We start from the raw sequence: 26,679 nt of genomic DNA on the forward strand, positions 1-26,679 counted from the left end.
AGCCATCAGGGAGATTTAAATCAAAACAACATTGAGATACCACCTTACACCAGTCAGAATGGTCAAAATTAAAAAGAGAGTAAACAACAAGTGTTGGAGAGGATGTGGAGAAAGGGGAACCCTCCTACAATGCTGGTGGGAATGCAAGTTGGGGCAGCCACTTTGGAAAACAGTGTGGAGATTCCTCAAGAAATTAAAAATAGAGCTATCCTATGACCCTGCAATTGCACTATTGGGTATTTACCCCAAAGACACAGATGTAGTGAAAAGAAGGACCATCTGTACCCCAATGTTCATAGAAGCAATGACCACAGTCGCCAAACTGTGGAAAGAACCAAGATTCCCTTCAACAGATGAAAGGATAAAGAAGATATGGTCCATGTATACAATGGAGTATTATGCCTCCATCAGAAAGGATGAATACCCAACTTTTGTATCAACATGTACAGGACTGGAAGAGATTATGCTGAGTGAAATATGTCAAGCAGAGAGTGTCATATGGTTTCACTTACTTGTGGAGCATAAGGAATAACATGGAGGACATTGGGAGATAGAGAGGAGAAGTGAGTTGGGGGAAATTGGAGGGGGAGACGAACCATGAGAGACTGTGGACTCTGAGAAACAAACCGAGGGTTTGGAGGGAAGGTGGGTGGTAGGGGGGTAAGGTGGTGGGTATTATGGAGGGCATATACTGCATGGACCACTGGGTGTGATACATAAACAATGAATTCTGGAACACAGAAAAGAAATCAAATCAAATGAAAATGAAAGAGAAAAAAATCCCCAAATGCTGGCATTGACTGAAAAAATGTAACACGTTTATTGTTAATTGTTATAAAGTTAAACTGCTGAAATGTGTTTACTGAAAAAAAAAAAAACCTAAACTAAAGAGACATGTTAACTGAAGCCCATGCATAATGTGGAATTTCTTTTGCTATGAAGATATTATGAGGACAAGGCACAAAATCTGAGTTAAGTTTATAGATTAGTTATTATTATCATATCATTGTCAATTATCTGATTTTCATGATTATATCACATAATATCTGCATTAGTCTCCTCATGCTGCCATAACAAAATAACATATAGACTGGGGAGGGGCTTATACAACAGTTCTGGAGGTTAGAGGTCTGAAATCCAGGTGCCAGTGCAGTCAGGTTCTGGGGATAGCTCTAGTTCTGGCTTGAAGATGGCTACCTTCTGCTTGTGTCCTCATGAAGCAGAGAGAGAAAGCAAGATCTCTGGTTTTTCTTCTTATAAGGGCCCTGATGCTATCATGAAAGCTCTACCTTCCGAATCTTAACTAAACCTATTTATCTTCCAAAGGCCCAGTTTCCAAATACTACCACATTGCAGGTTAGAGCTTCAACATAAACATTTTGGAGGACACAATTCTGTCCATAGCAATGTCCTTGTCAAAAAAAACCAAACCAGGGCGCCTGGGTGGCTCAGTGGGTTAAGCCACTGCCTTCGGCTCAGGTCATGATCTCAGGGTCCTGGGATCAAGTCCCGCATCAGGCTCTCTGCTCAGCGGGGAGCCTGCTTCCTCCTCCCTCTCTCTCTCTGCCTGCCTCTCCATCTACTTGTGATTTCTGTCAAATAAATAAATAAAATCTTTAAAAAAAAAAAAAAAAAAAACCAAACCAAAAAAAAAAAAAACTTTATATACACACACAGAGATGGAGGCGGGGTTGTGCTGGGGAGGAGACAGAGAGGAAGAGGGAAAAGCAAATATAGTATTTGTGGATTCTGAAAGGTATATAGGGATTCTTTACACTGTTTCAACTTTTCTATAAATCTGAAATTATGTCTAAATAAAAAGTTTAAAAAACAAAAGCTGACCTCACTATTAACCTCTCTGGTTGTACCTCTACATAGGTAGCTGACTATGGCAATCAAAAGTTACTAGAAACTCTAACAGTTCTACTGGCAAGTACCTAATAATTATCAAGAAAAATCAGATGCTTCAGTGCATTCCAAAAACATCTTCCAAAGGAATATCTATATTGAAGTTATTTTTTATTTTCTTGTTCTTAAACCTTTTGTTCAATGTCCATACATTTCTTCCAAGAGGGGAAACAGTATAACATCTGTTCCTAATTTCATATAATCTTCTATGGTGGTTATTAAAGACTTATTGACTACCACATCTATCTTCCTGCTAATGCTAAAACATGAAAATAAATGAGCACAAACTCTGGATGTTCTCAGAGAAAAATATATCATTTCCCCATTTTAAAAAAAAGATTCTACACTACAGTTTAGAAACGAAGAGAGATGGACACTCACGACATCTTATGATCATGTTTTTTTCACTGTCTCTCTTCCTTCTATGCCCTTATCAATGTGTAGTGAATTAATTTAAAGGCTGCTCAGGAAGGCTTGCTGAACTGACCAACGAATGATTCTAGATATTAACACTCAAATATCCCTAATTACATAATACTATTTCATCTTCTTCATAAAAGTCATCTTCAGATTGAATTTAAGAAATAACTTCTCTAACCCTTAGAACCAGGGCCTATGATAAAAAAAGATTCCTATAAACTAAACTTAAAGGACATTATCTTTTCAGAAATGTAAGCATTATTATAATGACAGTGGATATTAAGGCCTGTGTGCTAAGGCATTTTACACGGTCATATATACCATGTTATCTTCATTCTGTAATATACTGACTATCAAAGTTGTTAAAATGATTTGTTCAAAAATGGCCAATTTAAAAGTGACAAAGTACTTAAATATATCTGTAAATGTATTCCTAAACCCATAACCTTGAACTCTTCTTTACTATGGTGTTTCCCAAAGCCTTTTCCACAAACTAAGGAGTATATGTTAAGGTAGGAACATGGTTCCATAGTCAAATAAACTTAGAAATTGTTGAGCAAAGCAAAATAAAGTCTTTCTTTTCCTTCACTAAGAGGTTATCAGTCTTTAATATGCTACTATGTAATTTGAATCTCAAAGAGGGAGCTAAGTTTATAGCAGCACAGAAATTCTATTATTTTTAGACAGTACCTATCTGGGTGTCCCACAAGTTGTAAAAAGTAGCAGTATGCCTTATTATCCACAAACACAGCAAAGAATCTATTTCTGTTCATTGATGCAAGTGAAAGGCTTGGCTGTAGCCAAGGCAACTAAAGCAATGAAGAGAGACAACCTTTAACTTACCGTTGTGCATCCTGGACCATCCATCTCTTTCACAGTCTCTGCCAGAAGATCCAAATAAAGCATCAGCCCTGGGACTTGGGGGGTCGACCTAGAAGAAGAAGGACTGAAAGTCAAAAAGAACCTAAATGCTCTTAGTCTCACGGCACCAGAAAATCAACTCAAGCACATAGACTGTGGCCATCAGGTTAACAGGATAATGCCTGTGTGATTCAGGCATGTTCTAAAGCCAGAGCTTAGTTGATTATTTTGCTGTTCATGTTTAAATAAAATTGAAATTAAACTCCAGAAATTTTTAATTATAAATTTGAGTCTATTTTAAAATTAACAAATTTATAGTTGAAATGTCCATTATCCCATTGCCTACTTGGCCTTCCATTATAAAACTACAAAAAGAGGAATCTATTTTGCCATACTTAAAAAGCAAGTTTAGCCATTTGCTACTCAGACAGATGTTGAATTCAAACAGTGTCTTTACTCAGCTGTGTTCAGAGCCCAGCATGCTCAGTGCTTTATAGTTCACAGATTATTGTAGTCAAGCACATTTTCTAATGAAAAAGAAAAGAGAGTGATATAAAGTATAAAAAAGATAGTTCTATTCATCAACATTAAAAACTTCACCCATAAAAGAATACTATTTTTTTAAAGATTTTTATTTATTTATTTGACACAGAGAGAGAGAGATCACAAGTAGACAGAGAGGCAGGCAGAGAGAGAGGAGGAAGCAGGCTCCCTACTGAGCAGAGAGCCAGATGTGTGGCTCGATCCCAGGACCCTGAGATCATGACCTGAGCCGAAGGCAGAGGCTTAGCCCACTGAGCAGCCCAGGCACCCCAAGGATACTATTTTTTAAAAGATATTATTTATTTGACAGAGAGGGAGAGATCCCAAGTAGGTAGGTCAGCAGGCAGGGAGCCCGATGTGGGACTCGATCCCAGGACCCTGAGATCATGACCTGAGCTGAAGGCAGAGGCTTAACCCACTGAGCCACCCCTTAAAGGACACTATTAAGAGAGTGAAAAGCAAACCATTTAATAAAAATATATATTTGCTAATAATTATCTATAAGGCATTAATATCCAGAATATATAAAGAAGCTTCTACAACTCTGAAAAAAACTTCTCAAAAGTAGGCAAAGAACTTAAATACATATTTCTCCAAAAGATATGCAAATGACCAATAAGCACAAGAAAAATTTTCAGTATCACTAATCATTAGGGAAGTACAAATCAAAATCGTAGTGAGAGATACTACTTTATGATGTGAATGTACATACTGCGACTGAACTATACACTAAAATGGCTAAAATGGTAAATTTTATATTGTGTATATTTTACCACAATTTTTAAAAATTTTAAAAAATTTTTCAAAAAAGAAAAGTGAAAAGATCAGTCATAGAATGAGAAAAAAATATTTATAAATCATACTTGATAAGGATTTAGAATCCTAAATATTTAAAGCAAACTTGCAACTAAATATCAAAAGACAAAAAAAAAAGAACAATTAAAAGAGGACAAAGAACTTGAATGGACATTTCTCCAAAGAAAATATACAAATGGCTAACAGCACATAAAAAGATGTTTGACATCATTACTTATTAGGGAAATGCAAATCAAAACCATGAGAAAAAAAAAATCCACAATGAGAAACCAATCCACACCCCCTAGGATGGCTATAATAAAAAGAAAACAAAAAGAATAGTAAGTGTTAGTGAGACTACAGGTAAAGTGAAACCCTCTTACATGGCTGGAGAGAAGGTAAAATAGGACAGGCACTGTGGAAAACAGTTTGACAATTCCTCAACAAGTTAAACATAGACACACCACATGGCCCAGCAATTCCACTCCTAGGTATTAAATTAGGCAAGAAAACAGGTATTCAAGTGGAAACTTGTGTATAAATGTTCATGGAAGCACTATTCATATAACCAAAAGATGAAAACAGCCCAATGTCCACCAACAGATGAATGAATAAACAAAATGTGGTATATATCCATACAATGAAATATTATTCAACCATAAAAAGAACCAAGTACTCATACAGGTTATAAAATGAATGAAACTCGAAAACAGTGTGCTAAATGAAAAATCCCAGATAGAAAAGTCTACATATTATATAATTCCACTTAGATGAAAAAGCAGAATAGAAAAATCCATATGGGAAGCAGATTAATGGTTGCCAGGGGCTGAAGAAAGGGAGAAATGGTGAGTAAATGCTTAATGAGTACAGGGTTCCTGTTTAGGATTATAGAAAAAGGAACTAGACTTCAGCAACAGTTACAAAACATGTACTTACTGCCACTGAAATTATACACTTTAAGATAGCTGAAGTGGTACATTTCATGTTATATTTTACTGAAAAGAGAAAAAAAAAAAGATCCTATTCTGTATCAAGGAAAAAGTAAGTAATTCTGCTTAACTTTTCTGGGATTGTTGTGCCAGTTTGTTTGGAAGCATGCTAGTTGATTTCTTGAAACTGTTCCTTACTAGGTTAAGACTGTTTTTCTCACAACGTATGCAAAACTAGAATGTCTTTCCTAAAAGTATTAACTCTGTACATATGCATGTGTAAAATTATTATTTTTTGAGAGATGAGGGAGAAGGGAGGGAGAAAGAAAGACAGAGAGAGGGCACATACAGAGGAGGAGGCAGGGGCAGAGGGAGAGAGACAATCTTAAGTAGACTCCATGCCCAGCTCGGAGCGAGATGTGGGGATCATCTCACCAGCCTGAGCTCACAACCGGAGTCAAAATCAAGAGTCAGACACTTAATCAACTGAGCCACCCAAGAGCCCATGAAATTAAAATTCTGTTTATCAATTTATTAAGTGCTTTTGAAATCATGAATGGCTACAGGGGAAGAAAAGATATCTCTATGTAAATACAATTGGAAAAATCCTGTTTCCAGGATTTTCGATGTAAGCAATTTTCTTTCTTTCTTCTTTCTTTCTTTCTTTCTTTCTTTCTTTCTTTCTTTCTTTCTTTCTTTCTTTTTTTGTAAAGATTTATTTATTTATTGGAGAGAGAGAGAGAGAAGGGGAGGGGCAGAGGGAGAGGGAGAGAATCTCAAGCAGATTCCCCGCTAAGCCCAGAGCTTGATGTGGGGCTCAATCTCATGAACCTGAGATCACTACCTGAGCCGAAATCAAGAGTCAGACTGAGCCACCCAGGCACCCCAGTGGAAGCAATTTTCTAACTGTAGCCATAGAAGCATGCATTTTTTTTCTGTTCATTGGAAAGCTGTGAAGGAAATCTCTTCAACGAAAACATTAAAGCCTACACTCAGCAATATTAGGATTATTCCACTTTGAACACTGGTGTGAAAAACAGTAATTTAATGAGCATTGGAAGAGCAATTATTTCCCTCAACAATTTTTTTTGTGGCTAACTCCCACTATTACTGGTTATTTTGCACTAAGCATTTTAATCAAAATGCTACTATTCCTTCAGATTAGAATTTAATATATCCTTTCGTTTCAACTTAATTTACAACTATGAGCAGACATAAAATGAAAGCTTTTCTGAAACTGCCATGAACAAGCAAATCTTATCTGGATACATCCAAACAACAACAAAAAAATGTGGTCAGCACCTATAAACCAATTCTATAGAAAAAGGACAAACATAATCACAATAATCTCAATAGAATATTATCATTTAAAAGTACCCACTATAAGTTTTCTTTTTACAATGAAAATTATCTGTTACTAAGGTTAAAAGCATAAAGGATTTATAGTCAAATGTAAAAATGGAGTGAAATGTTGTTTAATATAATTACATCTAAAATTAAGAAAAATATATCACACACAAAAAATCTGAACTTTCTGATGATATATTTTCAAAACCCCATTAAGACTACCCAAGAAGCATCTTTACATTTACATTTACATATTAGAATTTAGAAAAAATGAATTAGACATTAAAGTCAGAAATAACTTTATAGATAACCCTAAAAGTTGTTTTACTTCTGTAGGCACTTAAATCTTAACATTCATTATTGTTATTACAAGCTTTTGTTAAAGAAATGCTTTTAGGATAAAAATTCTTTACAAAAATTCAAGAAACTATGAGAATTCTAAGGAAGTCCCCTATTAAACATTCTGAAATATTACAGACCCTTAAGATTACCCGAAGTTTACTTGACTATGACATGAACACAAGCTCTGAGCTTAAACCATATCAAAAGCAGTCTTCTGTTTGGGAAGATTAGAACTATGCTACCCTAAGTTATTCTCTTCACGTTCAAAGGCCTTCCCATCCTCATCAAATAATGATTTGCTTCAAAGATCCATTATATAAGGTTTATCCAAGGGACATAATATCAAAGAAAATTAACTCTCCATTATAATTTTTAAAAAGGCTAGAAAAGGGGAGTTTTCCTTTTCATAAAGAAAAGCTGGTCCTCTTTTAAAACCCTACTCTGCCATTTTAGTACTAATGTCAATTACATCTAAGTTCAATTTGTAGAGTTATTACACTGTCCAGTGTAGAAGAAGAAAGGAAATGAATACTTATAGGAGTTAACATGGTATTCATAATGGAACTTGATCTCTGTCGGGTTTAAAGACTGACAAAAGAATGTTCTTTTACTCTAAGTTAATTTTACGTTTTAGATTGCTAGGCTAACAGTTCAGGAAAGAAAATTTTGAATAGAAGCCAGATTTTGAAATAAGTTTCAGAATAACATTTTAGTGAAAGAACAGATTAGCTTGGTTTCAAATGGAAATGTTTAAGAGAACACATACATGTCTAATCACAAATGGAGGTTTATCTGTTTCTTTTTTGAATTCATAGGGTCCCAGATTTAAATGGGCCAGCCGCCGCCTGGTGTCTTCAGATAGCTCACACATGCGTCTTTTTGTGTAGGGAGATGGAGAGTGTGATTTTGAAGAAATGGTAGGCTGTTCGTAGTTTTTTGCATTTATGCAATATTTATTTCTCTCAGGTGACTTGGATTTTTTCTTTTGTGATCTTGATGTTCTGGTCTGCAGTCTGCCGTGTGATTTTTCAACTGGAGCCGTATGGTAAATAAATTTATCCTAAACATTAAAAATAAAAATTAACTTGGGCAGAAGATATATGTAGGGATATTTGTATATCTATAAATTACACATAGAAAAAGACTTCAAAATTAATTTAAGGCACATACAATCTATCAAACCCAACTAGATTAGTCTTTCTTATCTATGCTAAGTTACTCTTTGTCTAGTAGTTAATAAAGTCCATGGTATTCTTAAGTCTAACAAGTACTTATGAAAATAAAAGCATAATATTTAACCACTTGAAAAACCTAAGAAACAAGATCAGAAAAATTAGTTTTCAGTGTACTAAAAAATTAACAAAAACACTGGTTTATCATTTGTAATTAAGTTTCCAAGTAATTGGTTATATAATTTAAGAGGATTTTTTTTTTTTTTTTTTTTTTTTTGGTTTGTTTGTTTGTTTTAGGAGTGTGTGTGTGAATGTTGGGGAAGGGAAGTGGGAAATGGATGGAATCTTAAGAAGACTTCATGCTGAGCATGGAGATCAATGTGGGGCTCAATCTCACACACCTGAGATCATAATCCCAGAGGAAATCAAGAGTCAGAGGCTTAACTGACTGAACCACCTGATGCCCCAAGAGGGCTCTCTTTAGTAATGTTACAAACAGACATGACTAATTTGTTGCTTATGAAATCTTTCCGGAGACAACTATTAAAGTTAGTTTCATTTATACTGCTATGATTAAAAACATATATACAATGTGAACATCTGAAAAACAGCTTTATACATATTTTCATGAAATATATATTTGGATTATATAAGGTGATTAGAATTTTAAGATCTCTTCCAAAATAAAACTTTACAATTCAATGACCAATAGTCATATCATCTTAATTCTGGTTCCATATTTTTATAAAAGTAAAAAGACGTAAAAGACACATTTAAACTTCAATGACTAGTACTCTACTAGTAAAACTGGTTAGCAGTCTAAAAAATTTTAAAAAGTAAATGTTACCTTACTAAATTTTTTTTTTGTGTTATTAGGATAACATTTTATTTAGTCTCTGCCTTATGGGTGCCTTAAAATTTGGATTACAAGTAAATAATATAAGACCTCTTGATTCATTATCTAGAATTATAATATTTCTAATATTAGAGAAAATGGACAGGTGAGAAACTTTGTCTTCTTAACTTTATTTAATCATTTAAAAAAACCCATCACTCCTACCTCCTTCTCTATTTTCTCAACCCCTCCTTCCCTACTCATTAAGGGTATCTATTCTAAGTAAATATTAAAACAGAAATGTGATATAGAAGGGAAGAGGGTCACATATTTTTAAAAAGAAGATAAACAGGAAAAATATATATTTTCCTAACTGGAAAATAAGTCCTTGAATTTCATACAAACCTGCAGCATCAGATTTTTTCCTCATCTCTCCTCTACAGCTGTTGATATGCTCCCGGTCCTTCTCCCACCTTGCTCAATGACTTCAACAAGTAATTCAGAATTTCCTACCTTATCACACTTCATCTATCTCTATGACATCACACTGAGGCACAGAAGCAGGAACGTTAGCACACACAAGGACTTCTGAGGTGTAATAAATGTTCAAGCAGTGAATCTTTCCAAGACCTTGGACTTGGACTTCTATTTCTCAGCTTTCATTGCTTTTTTCCACATCATCTTAGATTTCATCATTACACAGATCCATTGCATTTGAAACTTTGAAAATCCCTTACTGACCAAAACTACTTTTCCTCATTCTACTCCTTTTATTCTCACTGAATCTTCTACCGGCTGACCTCTTTTCCCCCAGACCTTCATATATTTTTAGTATCTCTTACCTCCAGACCCAGATAAACCCAATAGCACCCACTTCAGCACTGCTGTGAAGTTCCTCCTTACCTGCCTCTGATTATACAAAACCTAAAATAACTAACCCCATCTTCTTCCTTCATTACAACTTTTGAATGTTGAATACTATAGAGGAAGTTCTAAACTGTGGCATATGTAGTACAGATACATGCTATCTAATTCAACCAGATCCTTAATGTATCCTGTTACTGCACAGGAAAACTTAAAATAGTGGCTGTTATATGCTGGTAACAAGATGGCTCCCTTTGGCCAACAGGATAATAGCTTGGGATACAAAGAGAGACTTGAAAAGTGCTATTGTCTTTTACTCCTTTTTTTGAAAACCTCCCTGCTTCCATATGAATGAGTCAAAATTAGCCTACTAGATGATGAAAGTCTTGTAGCCACCATCCCAGCTAAAATCAAGCAAATTATGAGAAATGTAATGTCCCTCCCAGACCAAAAACTCAGCCAACTACTAGATATGAATGAAGCCATCCTAGATCATTCAGCCCTGGCCTCGTCAGTTCAGACCAAAAAGAATCACCCAACCAATCCACAGAACTGTGAAAAATGGTTTGTTTTAAGCCACTAAGTTAGTGTCACTTTTTACACAGCAAAAACTACCTGATGCAGCATACAAATTAATACAACTACTATTGATATTGAACTAATTAATACTAAATTCTACCTTTAGTAGGTAAAAAAAGTAAGTAGAAAACTAGTTTAATTAAAACTAGTTTAATTTCAGAAAAATCACAAAAATATAATTTTTTCAATCCATTCAACTGGTGACAGTTGAAAATAATATGCCAAAAGGAATAAAGTTTATAAGTATTTGTAAACTTAAATATTTTTATAGCCTCTTTTACTCATTCTTCTTCTAAAAACCAAAATGGCTTGTCTCATTCTTATTTTTGAACCTGAAAATGCTGCTTTGTAGTCACTAAAATTTTAATTGTAACTAATACTCACTTTTTAAAAAGCAGATTTATCACATTCTTAAATAAGATCAAATAAGATCAAAATTCTGGCTGTTAACATTTAAAATTTTAATGTGCAAGTGTATACTTTGTTGTGCCTACCAGATAATGTTTTCTATCTTGTATTTTAACTATTGTCTTATCTCCTAATTATCATTTTAAAAGAAATCTTAGTAACAGCCATCAAATTCATTAATTATATGTTATGTGCCAGACACATCACCTATTCTCTACTTTAATCTTTACGGCAGTCTTGTGAGGAAATTGAACCCAGATCCATCTGATTCTGAGGCATATTTCCTTAAACACTGATTCTAAGACCTATCCTAATTTCTTACATCTGTTCAGTAAAGAACAAATGACAAATACTGAAATAGCAAGTTAAATAAAGAAATGAGTCTTCCCAAAAGTTTACAGAGGAAAATGTTAGTTCCTAAGCCTAATGAGACTACTGATGAGGGCACAATTTTACATTTACAAAAGACTTTCAACCAAGCTGTACACTTGGCATGTCCTTTTCTGTGCATATGCCATAGTTCATACCAAAAAAAAAAAAAAAAGACTTTTCTATCCACTCACTAGAAGGACATACCCCAAGGAGAAGAAAAAATTTTTATCTGAGTTCAGGTAAAATACTGTTAACAATTTACAAATATACACAGTGCATAACTCAAAACAGGTCAGTAACATCTTTGCATTTGGTAAGCATAGTTATTTAGATCTCTAATAGCTGCATTTCAGTTTGCATTTCAAAGATAATTAACTATAGCCAAACAGGCACACTATGTATCTTGCTAAACAAAATAAGAATGATCCCCTTGATAATTTTATATAATCGCGCTTTACCTTTCTTAGCTTACATCACTGTTACTGTCCTTAACAAATGTACTCTGAAACTGAGAATGCAGTAAATTAATACTGCACTCTTTCCATCATAGGTCCAGTCCTGTCTTGTTTGGGTCCTCTGGGCTTTATATGTTAGTGGCTCTTCATCACAGCCTAGTCATTGTTACCTAATCATAATGCAACTGCATATGAGTGAAGCCTAGACATTACTAGCTAACCTATGGACAAGGCTGTAAGATGATCCTAGTGACTCAGTGAAAAAGTTAGACAAGAATGAAATATTAGGTCCAGATATCTCAGTTTACTAAAGGCAGTTTATACAAACAGAGAAAGTACTTAGGTTGGACTGTCCAAGCTTCCCTTGGTCTGATTACACCGTATGGCCATCAGATTGAGCAAGAGTCATATAAGAATTAGAGACACTCAAGAAACCATACTCATTAAACACCAATATCCCTGCATGAGAACCTCTGGTCACATTTGCTAAAAGGTATCCTTTGAACTTTCTGCAGCCACCTTTAACTCGATCTAGTTCTCCATGGGACTTTTTGATCTCAACACCTTTCTGGCAGGCTGGTTAAAAAAAAAAAAAAAAGGCCAATAGAGTTACAAAATAATAGCAATAACATCATGGCGCCTTCTATCATGTATACCAAATTCTCTCCTCGCCCATGTAAGATGCAACCAAATTGCTAAATGCCTCTGATAGTTTTCTTTTTTTTTTTTTTTTTAAAGATTTTATTTATTTATTTGAAAGAGAGAAATCACAAGTAGGCAGAGAGGCAGGCAGAGAGAGAGAGAGGGAAGCAGGCTCCCCGCTGAGCAGAGAGCCCGATGCGGGACTCGATCCCAGGACCCTGAGATCATGACCTGAGCCGAAGGCAGCGGCTTAACCCACCGAGCCACCCAGGCGCCCTGATAGTTGTTTTCTTTAAACTGAAGAATAACCCCCCAAAGTGAAAAGAGTTACAGCCAAAATACAAGAATAATTCTTGCCCAATGCCCATAAATATGAACAAATAAGTTAAACAATTAAATACTTTAAATAAATGAGTTCAACCTGAGTGCGGCACTTCCTTGAACTTATCAGACATTCAGTAATCACTGAGGTTGTAGAAAATTCCAGCTTTGGAGCAATTCCCTGAGGGGAAAAAGGGTAGTATTACATATTTCAATTTTAAAAAAAATAGAATTATTAGTGATAAAATTATGACCTGAAGTAACAGATACCTGTCAAGATTTAGCTGCTTCATTTGTTAGTTTGACCTTATTAAAGATAAAGACAATACAGTGATGCTAAATTTTGGCAAGAAACCATTTCATTGCTGATGATTCCCATAGAAGTGATTATATTACCTTTATGTAAAAATTACTATATTTTTTCATTGTCAAGAACTTCCCTGTCAAATTATTCTAAGATTTTAAACTATGATAAAATATCAAAGTCATAAATATATAAGAACACTTAGTGGATTTGAGTTCTTTTTACTTTTACAAATTAAGACAAACTTAACTATATACTGAAGAAACACTTTGGATAGTCTCCTCATGTTAAAAAAAAATTACAGCTTCCAGATATGCAGTTCCTGAAAACAGAAGAGAAAGAAGTCTCTACCAATACCTCCAACATTTTTTTTCCATAATGTATAGGTTACACTCAGATCCATGAATGAACCTGGCTTCTGTTTCTCACAACCTTTCAAACATCAGCTTGAACACTGTTTTAAAATAAGTGGAGACAAATGGTAAAATTCAAAGGAAGAGTCACGAAGCGCCTGCCTCGATATTTGGAAGCATACCAGCTGTATATTCACCAAAGCATTAAAGATACTGTGTAGGCCCAGTGCTACTTTATTCTAACATAGCTGAAGTCAGATATTTGTCCTTTACAGACCCAGCCTCCAGCATACTAACTTGGGAGTTCCAACCACCGTATTATAGAAAAGGTAAATACATGTTGCCTAAGAATTAACTAAATGTAATTCTGCAAATGTAACTTTTACTAATGAAGTCCATAATGCCCACTTACTACTTATCCTGTTGCCTAACAGGATATTACTTAGCAGTTTAAAACAAGAGTAAACACTTACTATCTCAGATGGTTTTTATGGTTCGGGAATCTGGCAGAGGCTGAATGGGGTGGTTCTGGCTTGAGATCTCTCATGAGATTACAGTCAAGATGTTGTTTTGGTTGCTGTCATCTGCAGGTTTGCCTGGGGCAGGAAGATCTGCTTCCTAAGGCTTCTTCAGATAGCTCTTGGCTGGAGGCCTCAGTTCTTTTCTAGCTTTTAGCAAGAGGACTCAGCTCCTCTATCCCACAAACCTCTCAAGTGACCTCATGCCATGGCAGCTAGTTCTCCCAAAGCAAAGCAAGGAGGAAGCCATAACTGTTTTTATGACCTAGTCTCCTAAATCTAACACTGTCACATCTATCACATCCTATTTATTAGAGTCCTGAAGTATAGGCCAGACTCAAGGACAAAGGAGTTAGATTTCCTTTTTAGCACAGGAGTACCAAAAATTTTGTGGACATATTTTAAAACCACCATGGTTCACCCTCTGACCACATGTTACTTATACTCCTTTCATGTGTCAACCAAACTCATGCTCTACAAAGAAAAGAAAAGAAAAGAAAAGAAGAAATGTCTCATCCTTTTACAGCTTCAGCTTGAAATCCAGGATGTTGGCATCTAAGTCAAATCCTTATTCAGCTTCCTTCGATGTGGTTCTTTAAGGATAGTTTCTCGAATACAGTTCCCTCAGAGTTAGAAGACTTATGAACCACAGAGACAAATTATCTGCCCCACATGTACCCAAAGCACACACATGCGGCAAGTGCAGGGTAATTACTCCAGATATTCTTGTTCAAAAGGGAGAAATTAAGAATCAGATGGGAATCACTGGCCCATAGAAATTCTAAAATACAGCCAGGAGAACGTTAGAAGTTCCTTGATTAGAAATTTGGTCCTGTTCCTGCCCAGAAATAACTATCCTCTGGGCTCCTCTGGGCTCTTGCTCCTGATCTTTGCATTATTATTCCTTTTCAAGGAGAAGTAGACCATGTTTGGAGCTGCACAATGTTCTGAGTGTGAGTCCTGTCAACAGAATTTTGAGGGTTCAAAGGCCTATTCGTTTTGTGAGATCTCTCTGCATTTCAGACCAAGCTGGTGGTGTTTCTACCAATATAGTGCTCTTAAAAAAATTTTTGGTTCTCATATGAATCTTACTTAAAGTTTATTCCATTAGACATGAGCTACACCCTCTCTACACTTGGCTTCTGCTGAGACTGCCCTTAAGCATCTTTGAAAAAAAATCAATGTTTGATTAAATTATTTTCTGAGATAACATCTTGGATCTTTCTGAGATTTTAATGAAGGGTTTTATAGTTATGCCTTTGGTTTCACTGTCAGACCACAATTTCCCAAAAGTGCCTGGGATGATTTTTCTTCGGAAGTCATTCATTAATTTTAGCATTATTTGCCATCAGGAAAGGCTGGGAATCTTTAGGAACAGTAAGTTCCAACTCATTTTTGCTGAACAGCCTTTCCTTTTGCTTATCTCTGTCCTTTTATATTTGGCTATAAAGCAGCAAGAGAAAACCAAGCAGACCCTCTAACTCTCTATCTCAAAGTCTTAGACACACCATCCATTTCGTATTTCTTTCCTTCCCACATTACTGCAGGTGATTGTGTGGCTAAACTTTCTGTCATTACATAACAAGGAACCCTTTTATCCCTAATTTCCAATAACATTTACCTTATTTTCCTGCAAACACACATCTGAATTTCTTCAAGACCTTTCAAGATTTCACAGACATTCTAGCAAAGCCTTTCCAGCTTCTGTCCTCTCTATAGAGGTGTTTGAGTGTCTTCACACATGGCAGTTGGCTTAGCCCAAAGTGACTGATAAAGGAGTGAGAGCAAGGAGGAAGCCACAGTGCATTTAATGACCTGGTCTCCAGTCTAATACTGTCACTTCACCACGTTTTATCTGTTATAGTTACTAAGTATAGTCTGGAGAACTAGCTCTGCCTTTGGAAGAGAGAAGTAACAAATCATGTGTGGACATACTTTATAACTACCATAGCCTGGATTACAACTTATCACTTTACCCTTCCCCATACATATCACTGGTCACATAGCAAATACTCAGTGTTTTAGCTATTATTTTCACTGAGCTTTCAAAACTAGTATGTATCAGTTGGGGTTCTCCAGGAAAACAGAACATATATATAACTAACATGTAATATACTATATTAGTATATAGTATATATATGGGGGGAAGAGATTGATTCATTTTAAGGAATTGGTTCATGTGATTTTGAGAGTGGCAAGCCCAAAATCCATAGGGCAATCCACAAGCTGGCAAATCAGACAAAAGTTGTTATTGCAGTCTTGAGTGTGAAATTTGTAAGCAAGCTAGCAGGCTATAAACTCAGGAAGTATTTTTTTTTTAATTTTTTTAATTTCTTTTTTTTATAGTTTTTTTTTCAATTTATTTATTTTCAGAAAAGCAGTATTCATTATTTTTTCACCACACCCAGTGCTCCATGCAATCCGTGCCCTCTATAATACCCACCACCTGGTACCCCAACCTCCCACCCCCTGCCACTTCTTTCTTTTTGTTTTTGAGATTTTACTTATTTATTTGACAGAGAAAGAAAGCACAGAAGAAGAGGGAGAGGGAGAAGCAGACTCCTTCCTGAGCAGGAAGCCCCACACAGGGCTCAATCCCAGGACCCTGGGATCATGACCTGAGCCAAAAGCTGATGCCCAACCGACTGAGCCACCCAGGTGCCCCTCAGGAAGTATTTCTACATAACAGTTTTGAGGCAGAATTCCTTATTGTTCAGGAAACCTCAGTTTTTGCTCTTTAGGCCTCAACTAATTGGGTGAGATCCACCTACATTGTCAATAGTAATCTCCTATACTTAAAGTCAACTGCTTGTAAATATTAATTACATCTATACAATACTTTCACAGTAACATCTAGACTAGCATTTGGCACCATAACCTAACCAAGTTGACACATAAAATTAATTAGACTCCATCTCAAATGTCAGTTCCTCTATGAAGTCTGTAAGATGTGATTCATTCATTCAATTCAATCAAGTGGCATTTAAGTACCTACTTCATGCAAAGTACTGTGCTAAGAGTTAAGTTCAAAGATGAGAAAGCCACAGATGCTGTTTGTATGGAGTCCACAGCCTTAAGGGGGATTAACATCAGCGCTGTAATCATCTCCACAGCCATCAGCATGTCACTCATACTTCAGAGTGTTCTCCATGCCAGGTACTGCTATAACCATTTACGTTTCATTAATGTACCCAGCAGCCCTATGAGATCTTCATATGATAGTGCTTTGCTCAAGTTTAGTCAGGTAGTCTGCGAGAGTGCCAAGATTTAATCCCAGAAGAACCCCTTGCCACAGCAATGGGTTCAAGACTCAGACAGATGTCACAAGAATTCTGAGGAAGGGTGCACTGTCATCTGCCAGGACAATAAACTACTGATGGGAGTGTTTTACACATTTAAATAGAATAATTGATATGACTGGACTTTTATCTGCCATTTGGCTCTTGAGTTTACATGTGCCGTATCTTTTGATTCTTCCATTCTTTCTAGGAATCTCACCTGTTGTCTACATGGCTTGGTGGTCATCCAATCTACCTATAAACGTTCCAGTCTTCGTTGATCATCTGTATGTGGCTTGGGGAATACATTCAAAGATAGTCAGGTCTGTAATTTCTACTGAATTTCATTTTTTGCTGGGCACTCATGGTCTCGTGGCATGTACATTGTTTCAGAGTCAGCCAGGAATGGGTGGAGAGCTTATCTCAGCCTTTCTATTGCTCCCTTAATTCTGTGAACTTTTTGGCAGATGGGCTGCTCCCTCTAGTTGGCTGTTCCCTCTAGTTGAAACTGCCATTGGCCTATCAAAGCTATGGCGTTTCTTCAACCACCTGCATCCAAATCCAGTGAAGACACACTGCCTGTCCTTACGATTCTGACACCAATTCCAATGTGTAGGTTTTCCAATAGCACCAAGCAATTCTCTGTGACACCAGGTAGGGGTCCTATAATTTAACTCAGTTCTGACACCAGCTACCTGGCAATAGCATTAGATCCCAGAGGTTAAGGAATCAGTCCCACCAGACTGTGCCTACCCCACTTCAGATGCAATCACAAGTCTGGGTTATTACCTGTGTTCCTGACAAATTGGGTATAATTTGAAGGTCCCCGTGACTGCCACCCCAGTTCAATTTACTGGCTAAAGAGGCTCACACAACTCAGGAAATTGTTTACTGTTTACCAATTTACTACAAAAGAATATGATAAAGGATACAGATGAACAGACAGATGGAAGAGATTCATGGAGCAAAGTATGTGGGAAGGGACATGGAGCAATGCTTTCCCCAGGGAAACCACTTTCCCAGGAGCTGCCTCCATGCGTCCAGCAACCTAAGAGCTCTCTAAACCCAGGCCCTTTGGTTTTTTATGGAGGCTTTATTACATAGGCAAGATTGATTAAATCACTGGCCATTGGTATTTTAATGCAATCTCCAGCCTCAAGGGTCTTAAAGTCCTAACCCTTTAATACCAGGGTTGTTCCTCCTGGCAACCAGCCCCCATCCTTAGGTTACGGAGAAGCTTTCCAAAAGTCACCTCATTAACGTAACAAAAGACACCTTTACTGCTCCCCATCACTTAGGAAATGCAGAGGATTTGGGGAGCTCAAATTTTGAAGGGAGTCTCACCCTTCAAAATTGATTCTGACCTCTCTGGTAGCAGAGCTTCTGATTTTTCCGCCCAACCCCAGGATTGGTGAAGCTACAATTCTCATTGGCCTCACAGGGTATGGGAGCTGTCCCAGGCAAGAAGATCCATGCGGCCGCCATTTTTATCCAAAGCTTTAGCCATTATTTAAGCATAAACACTTTTTTTTTTTAATATAGTTCCAGTTGGTTAACATACAGTGCAATATTAGTTTCAGGTGTATAATGTAGTTATTGCCAGTTAGTTTCCGGTGTTCTGAAATTATTTTTTGTGATAATTTTGTCCAGTTTTATACCTGTTTTTTTTTATGGAGAGAGGAATTACAACCTCTTCAAACCACCATTACCAGAAGTCTTAATTTATATATTTATGTGTGTGTGTGTATTTTTTGCCTTAGTAATCCAACACCTGAATGTATATAAAAGTAACCCAAAGAAAATGAAGAAGATACTTATTAATGGTCCATACTTCGATATTTATATTGCCAATTTGGTATAATACAGCATTTTAAATTACTTTCAAAACACCATAATTTTAAAATCATATTTTTTTCATTGCAAGCTTCCATACATTTGCTGAAACACTCTTTGAAGATTTTTATAATACAGAAGATGGCTAATAGACACTGATAATATCCCAAAGGAAGTATATTTTCATAGATTTGCTAGTTAGTCAACTTTAACACTGCTAGCAAGCTGAAATTCCTATTTCCCAGAACAGAGTATATCATAAACCTAGACCCAAGGGAAAAGTATTTAATTCACCATATTGGCTCATGGATCACCCCACTTTCCTTACTCATACAGCTTTAACATTTTATAAAGGTAGTAAAAAAATGTTTGTCCAAATTATTTCAACCTAGACATCTTTTGCTATTCTTCTTCTTTGAAATAGCAGGGTCTTCTCTCAGTTTCTCTAAGCAGAAGACATTTTCCGGGATAAATATATTTTTAAATCACCCAACGAAAGTTGAAAGGTGTTGGGGGAAAGGATGGTAGAGTTGGCTGTCACAGCGCTGCTTTCACTTTTAGGCATATAAATGTATATTTCCATGACATGAACATACAACAATTAATCTATCCAAACTCTTACTAATGAGCATTTAAATCATTTTGATTTTTCACTATTATGAACAATGCTACCAATGAACATCCCTAGGAAGGCTCTTAGTATACCAGAGAGAATACATTTTCATGTTACATACCTATAAGGCAAGAGGCTATGAGAATCTTTGCCTTTACTAGATAATTCTGAATTGTGGTGGTTCCAACTTACATGGCATAGCAGCATGTAAGAGTTTTTCACACTTCTAATATTGTCAGATTTTATTAAATTTTACCAACCCTATGGCTATAAGAATGAAATCATCAGGTTGTTTTAGTTTGGATTTCCCTATATGCTAATGAAATTGAGCATCTTTTCAAATGTTTATTGGTCTTTCTTTTGCGAGAACAATAAAGAAGAAAGAAGAGACAGACATGGAAAGTAGGGAGGTGGGAGGCAGAAAAAGAGGAGAAAAATCTTAAGGATATAAGGCAAATTAATGCTTGTCAATTTTGGATGAAAGATGCATGGGTTTTGTTCAGATTTCAGTATGTTTAAAATAACATCATAATTTCATAAAAAAATTATGTTTTGAACCAAGTTAAACTCTGAATTAGTTCTTCACATTTCAGGTATTAAAGCATATGTGGTGGTTTTTGACAATGATCCCACATCACAGATTGATTCAGAAAATTGTAAGCACTTACTCGAAGGCCAGAAATCCTCCTCATGGTAACCTGGCGGTTTGAATCATGGTGTCCAGAAATTTGGTTTGGACCCGGGAACATGAAATCTCGTGTATTTTCATCATATGTAGACAGTGTTTCACCCACTACAAGAAAGATACCCTATGATTCAAATTATAACAAAATATTCTATTTAGAAATAAAATCATCAAGTACAGTATTTATAGTGCCTGATGCCTTACTGAAATTTCTGCTTCAGGGCCTTTTTTTTTTTTTCTATGAAATAAAAATTAAAAGAAAGTTATGTTAAATGGATTCCTTACTCAGAAATGTAGTACATATTACTACTTCTCCCTCCCCTTTTTATAGAAGGGAGATATTCATGTAAATTTTGTGAGTACCTATGTGTTCCAGAGGAAAAAAGTGCTTGTAAACATATCAAGTTGTTATAACATTTACAAATCTAAAATGTAATGATCAGCTCCATAAATTTTTTCTATCTTCCATTCTTTTCTAATTGCCCTTATAAGGCACTAGGTTACATGTTGGGAAAAAAATGAAGGTATTTTCTAGAATCTGTGGTTACACAAATTAGGTATATATGTAATAATCAAAATCTTTAAGGTTATTAAATTTCAGTAACACATAACTCTCCATTTTTCACACAGAATAATTATTTAAGATAGAATTCTCCTAAAAATCACAGAAGTAAATAACAGAAATCAAGCTATCCTCCATATCTCAATTTTAATTTTACCTACCCTGGAAATTTGTAATATTTACTAAATAGTTAAGGTTTTATTCCACCCCCCCCATTCCCAGTAACACTCAACACACAAAAACAAAGATAATTACTTTATAAGCAAAAAAATATAGTTTAAGGAAAATCACAAAAACGCAAAGTCAGTTTTTATGAATGGCACAAAATATGCTAGGAGAATAGCATACAATTTCCCACTTCTCTTTATTATTATTTATTCAACTTAAAACAATATAGCCCAACACAATTTATGTCAATCTTTATGTATTTATGTATTTGTGCACAGTGGACCAATATAAGAAACTCAACATTGTTCTTAATTTGGGAAGAAGGGAAAAATATGTATTTTTTAAAAGCATTCTTTGACATGGGTTTGTATATCAATTACCTTATCAAAATATAATACAGTACCTGGTGGAACTAGTTGAATCAACTCAAACAATGCTGTATCATCTGAAAGTTTAAAGAAAAATTTCCTTAAACAAATTAACAATAAACAAAAATTAGTTACTTTATCATGAGAGTATCTAAAAGTCAAAGTAATTGCTGTTTATATATGCTTATATATGTTTATATGTTTGTTTATATATATATTTATTTGTTTGTTTATTTATATATCTTAGCACATGTTTATGTTTATGTATGTTTATATCTTAGTATACTATGTATATTTTTTGGTTGCTTTGTCTCTTAGGGCTTTATTAATCAATAGTAGAGATTATCCCTTTGATCTCTCTGGGCTTTTTTTCTGATTTTTTTTTCTTTTAATACTATCTTTTTAGAGCAGTTTCAGGTTTACAACAAAATTGAGAGGAAAATACAGAGATTTCCCACATATCCCTGTCCCCACAAAGGCAGACCCTTCCCACCATCAACAGCACTCACAGGAATGGCACATTTTTTTTTAATAAGGATAAGCCACCATAGGCACATCATAGTCACCCAAAGTCCATGGCTTACCCTGGGGCTCACTCTCTGGGTTTAGACAAATAAATGCATAATGACATATTCCACCATTACAGTATCATTCATAGTATTTTCACTTTCCTGGCTTTCCTCTATGCTTTGCCTGGTCATCTCTCTCCTCCACTCCAATTTGCTTCCACGAGCAGCCACTGATATTCTTACTGTTCCCATAGCTTTGCCTTTTCTGGAATGTCATATTATAATCACACAGTATTCAGGTTTTTCACATTGGCTTCTTTCACTCAATAACATGCATTTAAGTGTCCTTCATGTTGTTCATGGCTTGATAGTTCATTTCTTATAAGTGCTGAATAATACTCATTGTCTGGATGTACCACATTTTATTAATCCATTCACCTTCTATGGGCATCTTGGTTGCTTCCAAGTTTTGGTAGTTAAAACTGCTGCTCTAAACACCCTTGTTCAGGTTTTTATGTGGACGTTTAAGTTTTTAACTCCTTTGGGTAAATACCAAAAGGGTAGTTGCTGGTTTAAATGTTAAGAATATGTTTAGTTTTGTAATAAGTCACCAGAGAGTCTCCAAATTGCTGTTCCATTATGAATTCCTACCCACAATATATAAGAATATAAAAGAAGAATTCTTGTTGTTCAATATCCTCATCAACATTTGGTGCTGTCAGTATTTTGGATTTTGACCATTCTAGTAATGTGGTGTTATCTCGTTTTAATTTGGATTTCCCCAGAGACATATGGTATGGAGCATCTTTTCATATGCTTATTTGCCATCTTCTTCTTTGATGAAGTATCTTTTAAGGTCTTTGGCCCATTTTTAAAAATAATGTTGCTTGTTATTTTATTATTGAGTTTTAAAAGTTCTTTGTATATTTTGGATAAATGTCCTTTATCAACATTTTATAAACATTTTCTCCTAATTTGTGGTTTATCTTTTAATTCTCTTCATATTGTCTTTCTCTGAGTAGAAATTTTTAATTTAAATGAAATCCAGCATATCGATTATTTCTTTCATGGATGTTATCTTTGGAGTTGCCCCTAAACGGGCATTGTTGTACTCAAGGTCATCTAGGTTTCTTCCTATGTTATCTTCTAACAGTTTTATGGTTTTGCATTTACAATTAGGTCTATGATCCATTTTGAGTTAATTTTTGTTAAGGGTATATTGTCTGTATCTGGATTCCTTTTATCTCATTTGGATGCCTAAGTGTTGTAGCAACAAAAACTATCTTTGTTCCTCTGTATTGCCTTTGCTCTTTTATCAAAGTCAGTTGATTATATTTTGGAGGGGGTCTATTTCTGGGCTCTCTATATATCTTTATGAATATAAATTATGTCTTATTTCTTAAGCAGTGCTGTGAGGAAAACAGGATATATTATATACCTCCTTGTATTTTTAATACACCTGAAGTATTTTATAATACATTTATAAAAATAAGAATAAAAGATGAAGATGAACTGTGTCTCGTCTCCCCTTCTAGGACCCATGAAAAAGGCATCATCTCTTTCTTTCTTTAAATTCTGCCATTATCATCCAAGGAAAGTCTCAATCGTTTGACCCAATACCAGTGTGTCCTATTTATGAAGAAATATTAAATAGTTTCTATAGGTTATAATTTGGAATAAGTAAAAAAAATAAAAAACCTGATATGGCTCTTTTCCTCAAGAACTTTACATTGCATTGAAAATATAAACATTAAAGGAAATAAACACACAAATAAATTATAACTACAAGCCACATGTACAATGAAGGCACTACAGGTAGTGCTATAAAAGACTATACTAAAAGTTCAAAAGCTTTAAGCAGAACATAGCAGGGTAATCTGAGAGATCAGGTGTTTGAAAAATAACCCTTTTGCAAAAATCAACTTAAAAAGGTAAACAATGAAAGCACGAGAGACATAAAAAGGTAGTAAAAACACAATGTCTGAAACTCAATAGAAGAGGGAAACAGAGAAATAATTTGAGGCATTTGAGGCTGCTTTTCTTTTTAGATATCTGACAGTCCCGATAGAGGTAGCTTAGAGACTGAGAAGCTGAACATAGCTTTTGGTAAATTCATGAAGTAAAGGATGAAAAATTGGGAGTATCGTGCCCTTCATGCCCTTGGAAAGAGGCAGGAGGGGAGGTATGCTGTTAAGAGATGATGGCCTAACAAACTGGCTAGGCTGTAAGATTAGATCTTGAAAAGATAAACTACAAGGGTAAAGAGTAAACCAAAAATAGATAGCCAACACTATATACTGAATGCTTATATTCTCCCCAAAATTAATATACTGAAATCCTAGTCCTCAATGTGCTTTTAGAGTTGAGGCCTTTGAGAGGTAGGGCAAATCCTTATAATGAGATTTTAAAAAGAAACCCCAGAGAGCTTCCTTTCTCATTCTGTCACATGAGGATACAGAGAGAAGACGGCTATCTACAAATAGAGAGGGAACTCTCACCAAACACCAGTCACCTTGATCTGAGACTTCCCAGCCTCCAGAACTGTAAGAAAAAAAACTTTTATAGTTTATAAGGCACCTAGTCTATGGTATTTTACTATAGCAACCCAAATGAACCAGGACAGCCAACTAGGAACTAAGGGCTAAATTTGAATTATCCCAAATCCTGTCCAAATAAAGGTGGTCCAGAATTGTTAATGCCCCCTAGATATCTGCCAAATCCCAATCATAAATCTTTTCTAAAAGAAAATACTATCATCTAAGCTTTTAAATTATTGCAAAAATGTTTACATTTGAAGTCTGACAATCAATGAAAACTGACCAAGTATACAGGAAAAATGAAAACTGGGATAGAAAAACAAGAAAAGTAACAGACAACAAAAACAGGTCAACAAGAGATCCAGAAAAATTAGCTATCAGACTGGGTTTTAAAATATGCTTAATGCATTTAATAAAATAAAATGCAAGGTTGAGAATGTTAGTTGAGAACTAGAAACTATTATAAAGAACCACGGGGACATTTTTAAACTGAAAAATACAAAAAGAACAAAAAAACCCATAACAGGTATATTTATCAGATTATAAATGACCCTGGAGAGCTCAACAGAATTAGAAGACACAAGTACCTTGAGTAAAACACAGAAAGCGAAAAGGATAGAGAACATAAAAAAAGGGGAAAAATGGATACAGTAAGAGGTCTGACAATGTGTAACTGGATTTGTAAAAGGAAAGAAGAGAAAGGGACAAAAGCAATATTTGAAAGGTTAATGCCGGAGAATTTAATTTAAGAAAGATATCAAGATACAAACACTGAGTGGAATATATTTTAAAATATACATACACATACATAAACAAATATATGCAGAGTTGGGCACATCAAAGTAAAACTACAGGAAAAAAAGACGTAAGAGAAGATATTAAAAGTAGCCAGTGGACAATGACAGAATACCTTTAACAAAATAACAATAAAATTGACAGATGATTTTTCAACAAAAACTTAGGGAATGAAATCAGTATGTTCTAAGAGCTAGGAGGCAATAATTCCAAGTTCAGCAAAACTACCCTTCAAAAATTAAGAAAAAATAAAGACATTTCAAATTAAAAAAAAAAAAAAAAAAAAGATAACCCATCACCAAAAGACCACCGAGAAAGGAACTGTGAAAGAATTTTCTTCAGAAAAAAAGCATTAAACTGAGAAAGAAGCTCAAAAACAAAGGAAATAAAGAACAACCAAAAAGGTAAAATACAGTGGTAAAGTGAAAAGATGATGCTGATATAACGATAACAATAATATTTTGTGTAGTTTAACTGCATACTAATCTAAAATGCAGGACAGAAAAAACACATAAAATCTAGAAGGGACATAAATGAAGTCAAGGAGCTTTAAGCTTCTCCACTCCTAGAAAAGGTAAATATAAAAATATATATATTAGGGTTTGATAAGTAAAGCATGCATTGTTCAATCTCTATGGTAACCACTGAAAAAAACAAAATAGTAAAGAACATGTACTTCCAAATTAATGAAAGAGTAGAAATAAAAGAGCAGAAAATAGAAGAAAAAAAGAAGAACAATAAAAATCAATAATCAGAACAAATAAAAAGTAAATATTATGGTAGATTTAAACCAAAATATATCAGTAAATACATTTTTTATGTAAACTTTTTATTTTGAGATGAAGATTCACATGCAGTAAGAAGCAACACAGAAATAATACTACATATACTTTTTACCCATTCTCCCCCAATGCAAAAATACATGATGGTCCCCTCTTATTTGTGGGGGATATATTCCAAGATCCCCAGTGGGTGCCTGTAATCATGGACAGCCCTGATCCCTATATTTACTATGTTTTTTCCTGTATATACATACCTTTAATAAAGTTTAATTTATAAATTAGGTATAGTAAGAGATTAACAATAAGTAATAATAAAATAGAAAAATTATAACAAATACTATAATTATGTGAAAGTGATCTTTCTCCCTCTCTCAAAATATCTTATTGTACTGTATTCACCATTCTTCTTGTGATGATGTGAGATGATAAAATAACTATGATAAGATGAAGTGAGGTGAATGATTGTTAGGGTATTACTGAAGTGAGGTGAATGATAGTGTTAGGTTACTATTGACCTTCTGACAATAACAGGTCAGATGGAGGATCATGTGCTACTGGACTGTAGGTAACTGAAACCATGG

The 26,679-nt window shown here is 35.0% G+C and overlaps 1 protein-coding gene across 6 annotated transcripts in view; it reads right to left on the minus strand.

Annotated features, from left to right (window-relative positions):
- The window catches only part of SPATA6 (spermatogenesis associated 6), a 138,350-nt gene that overhangs the window by 73,332 nt on the left and 38,339 nt on the right, over nucleotides 1-26,679 (minus strand). For 5 of the 6 annotated variants that reach the window (XM_059136284.1, XM_059136283.1, XM_059136288.1 and 2 more), the window contains exons 4-8: nucleotides 21,511-21,552; nucleotides 20,361-20,485; nucleotides 12,894-12,974; nucleotides 7,912-8,205; nucleotides 3,172-3,259 (exon numbers count right to left, since the gene is read on the minus strand). In XM_059136284.1, the coding sequence (XP_058992267.1) occupies nucleotides 3,172-3,259; nucleotides 7,912-8,205; nucleotides 12,894-12,974; nucleotides 20,361-20,485; nucleotides 21,511-21,552 (630 nt within the window). Of the gene's footprint in view, nucleotides 1-3,171; nucleotides 3,260-7,911; nucleotides 8,206-12,893; nucleotides 12,975-20,360; nucleotides 20,486-21,510; nucleotides 21,576-26,679 lie in introns of all 6 variants that reach the window. The other variant, XM_059136286.1, reaches the window with a different exon arrangement.

This window comes from Mustela lutreola, chromosome 10 (genome assembly GCF_030435805.1).
Source record: "Mustela lutreola isolate mMusLut2 chromosome 10, mMusLut2.pri, whole genome shotgun sequence".
In the NCBI taxonomy this organism is placed as follows: domain Eukaryota; kingdom Metazoa; phylum Chordata; class Mammalia; order Carnivora; family Mustelidae; genus Mustela; species Mustela lutreola.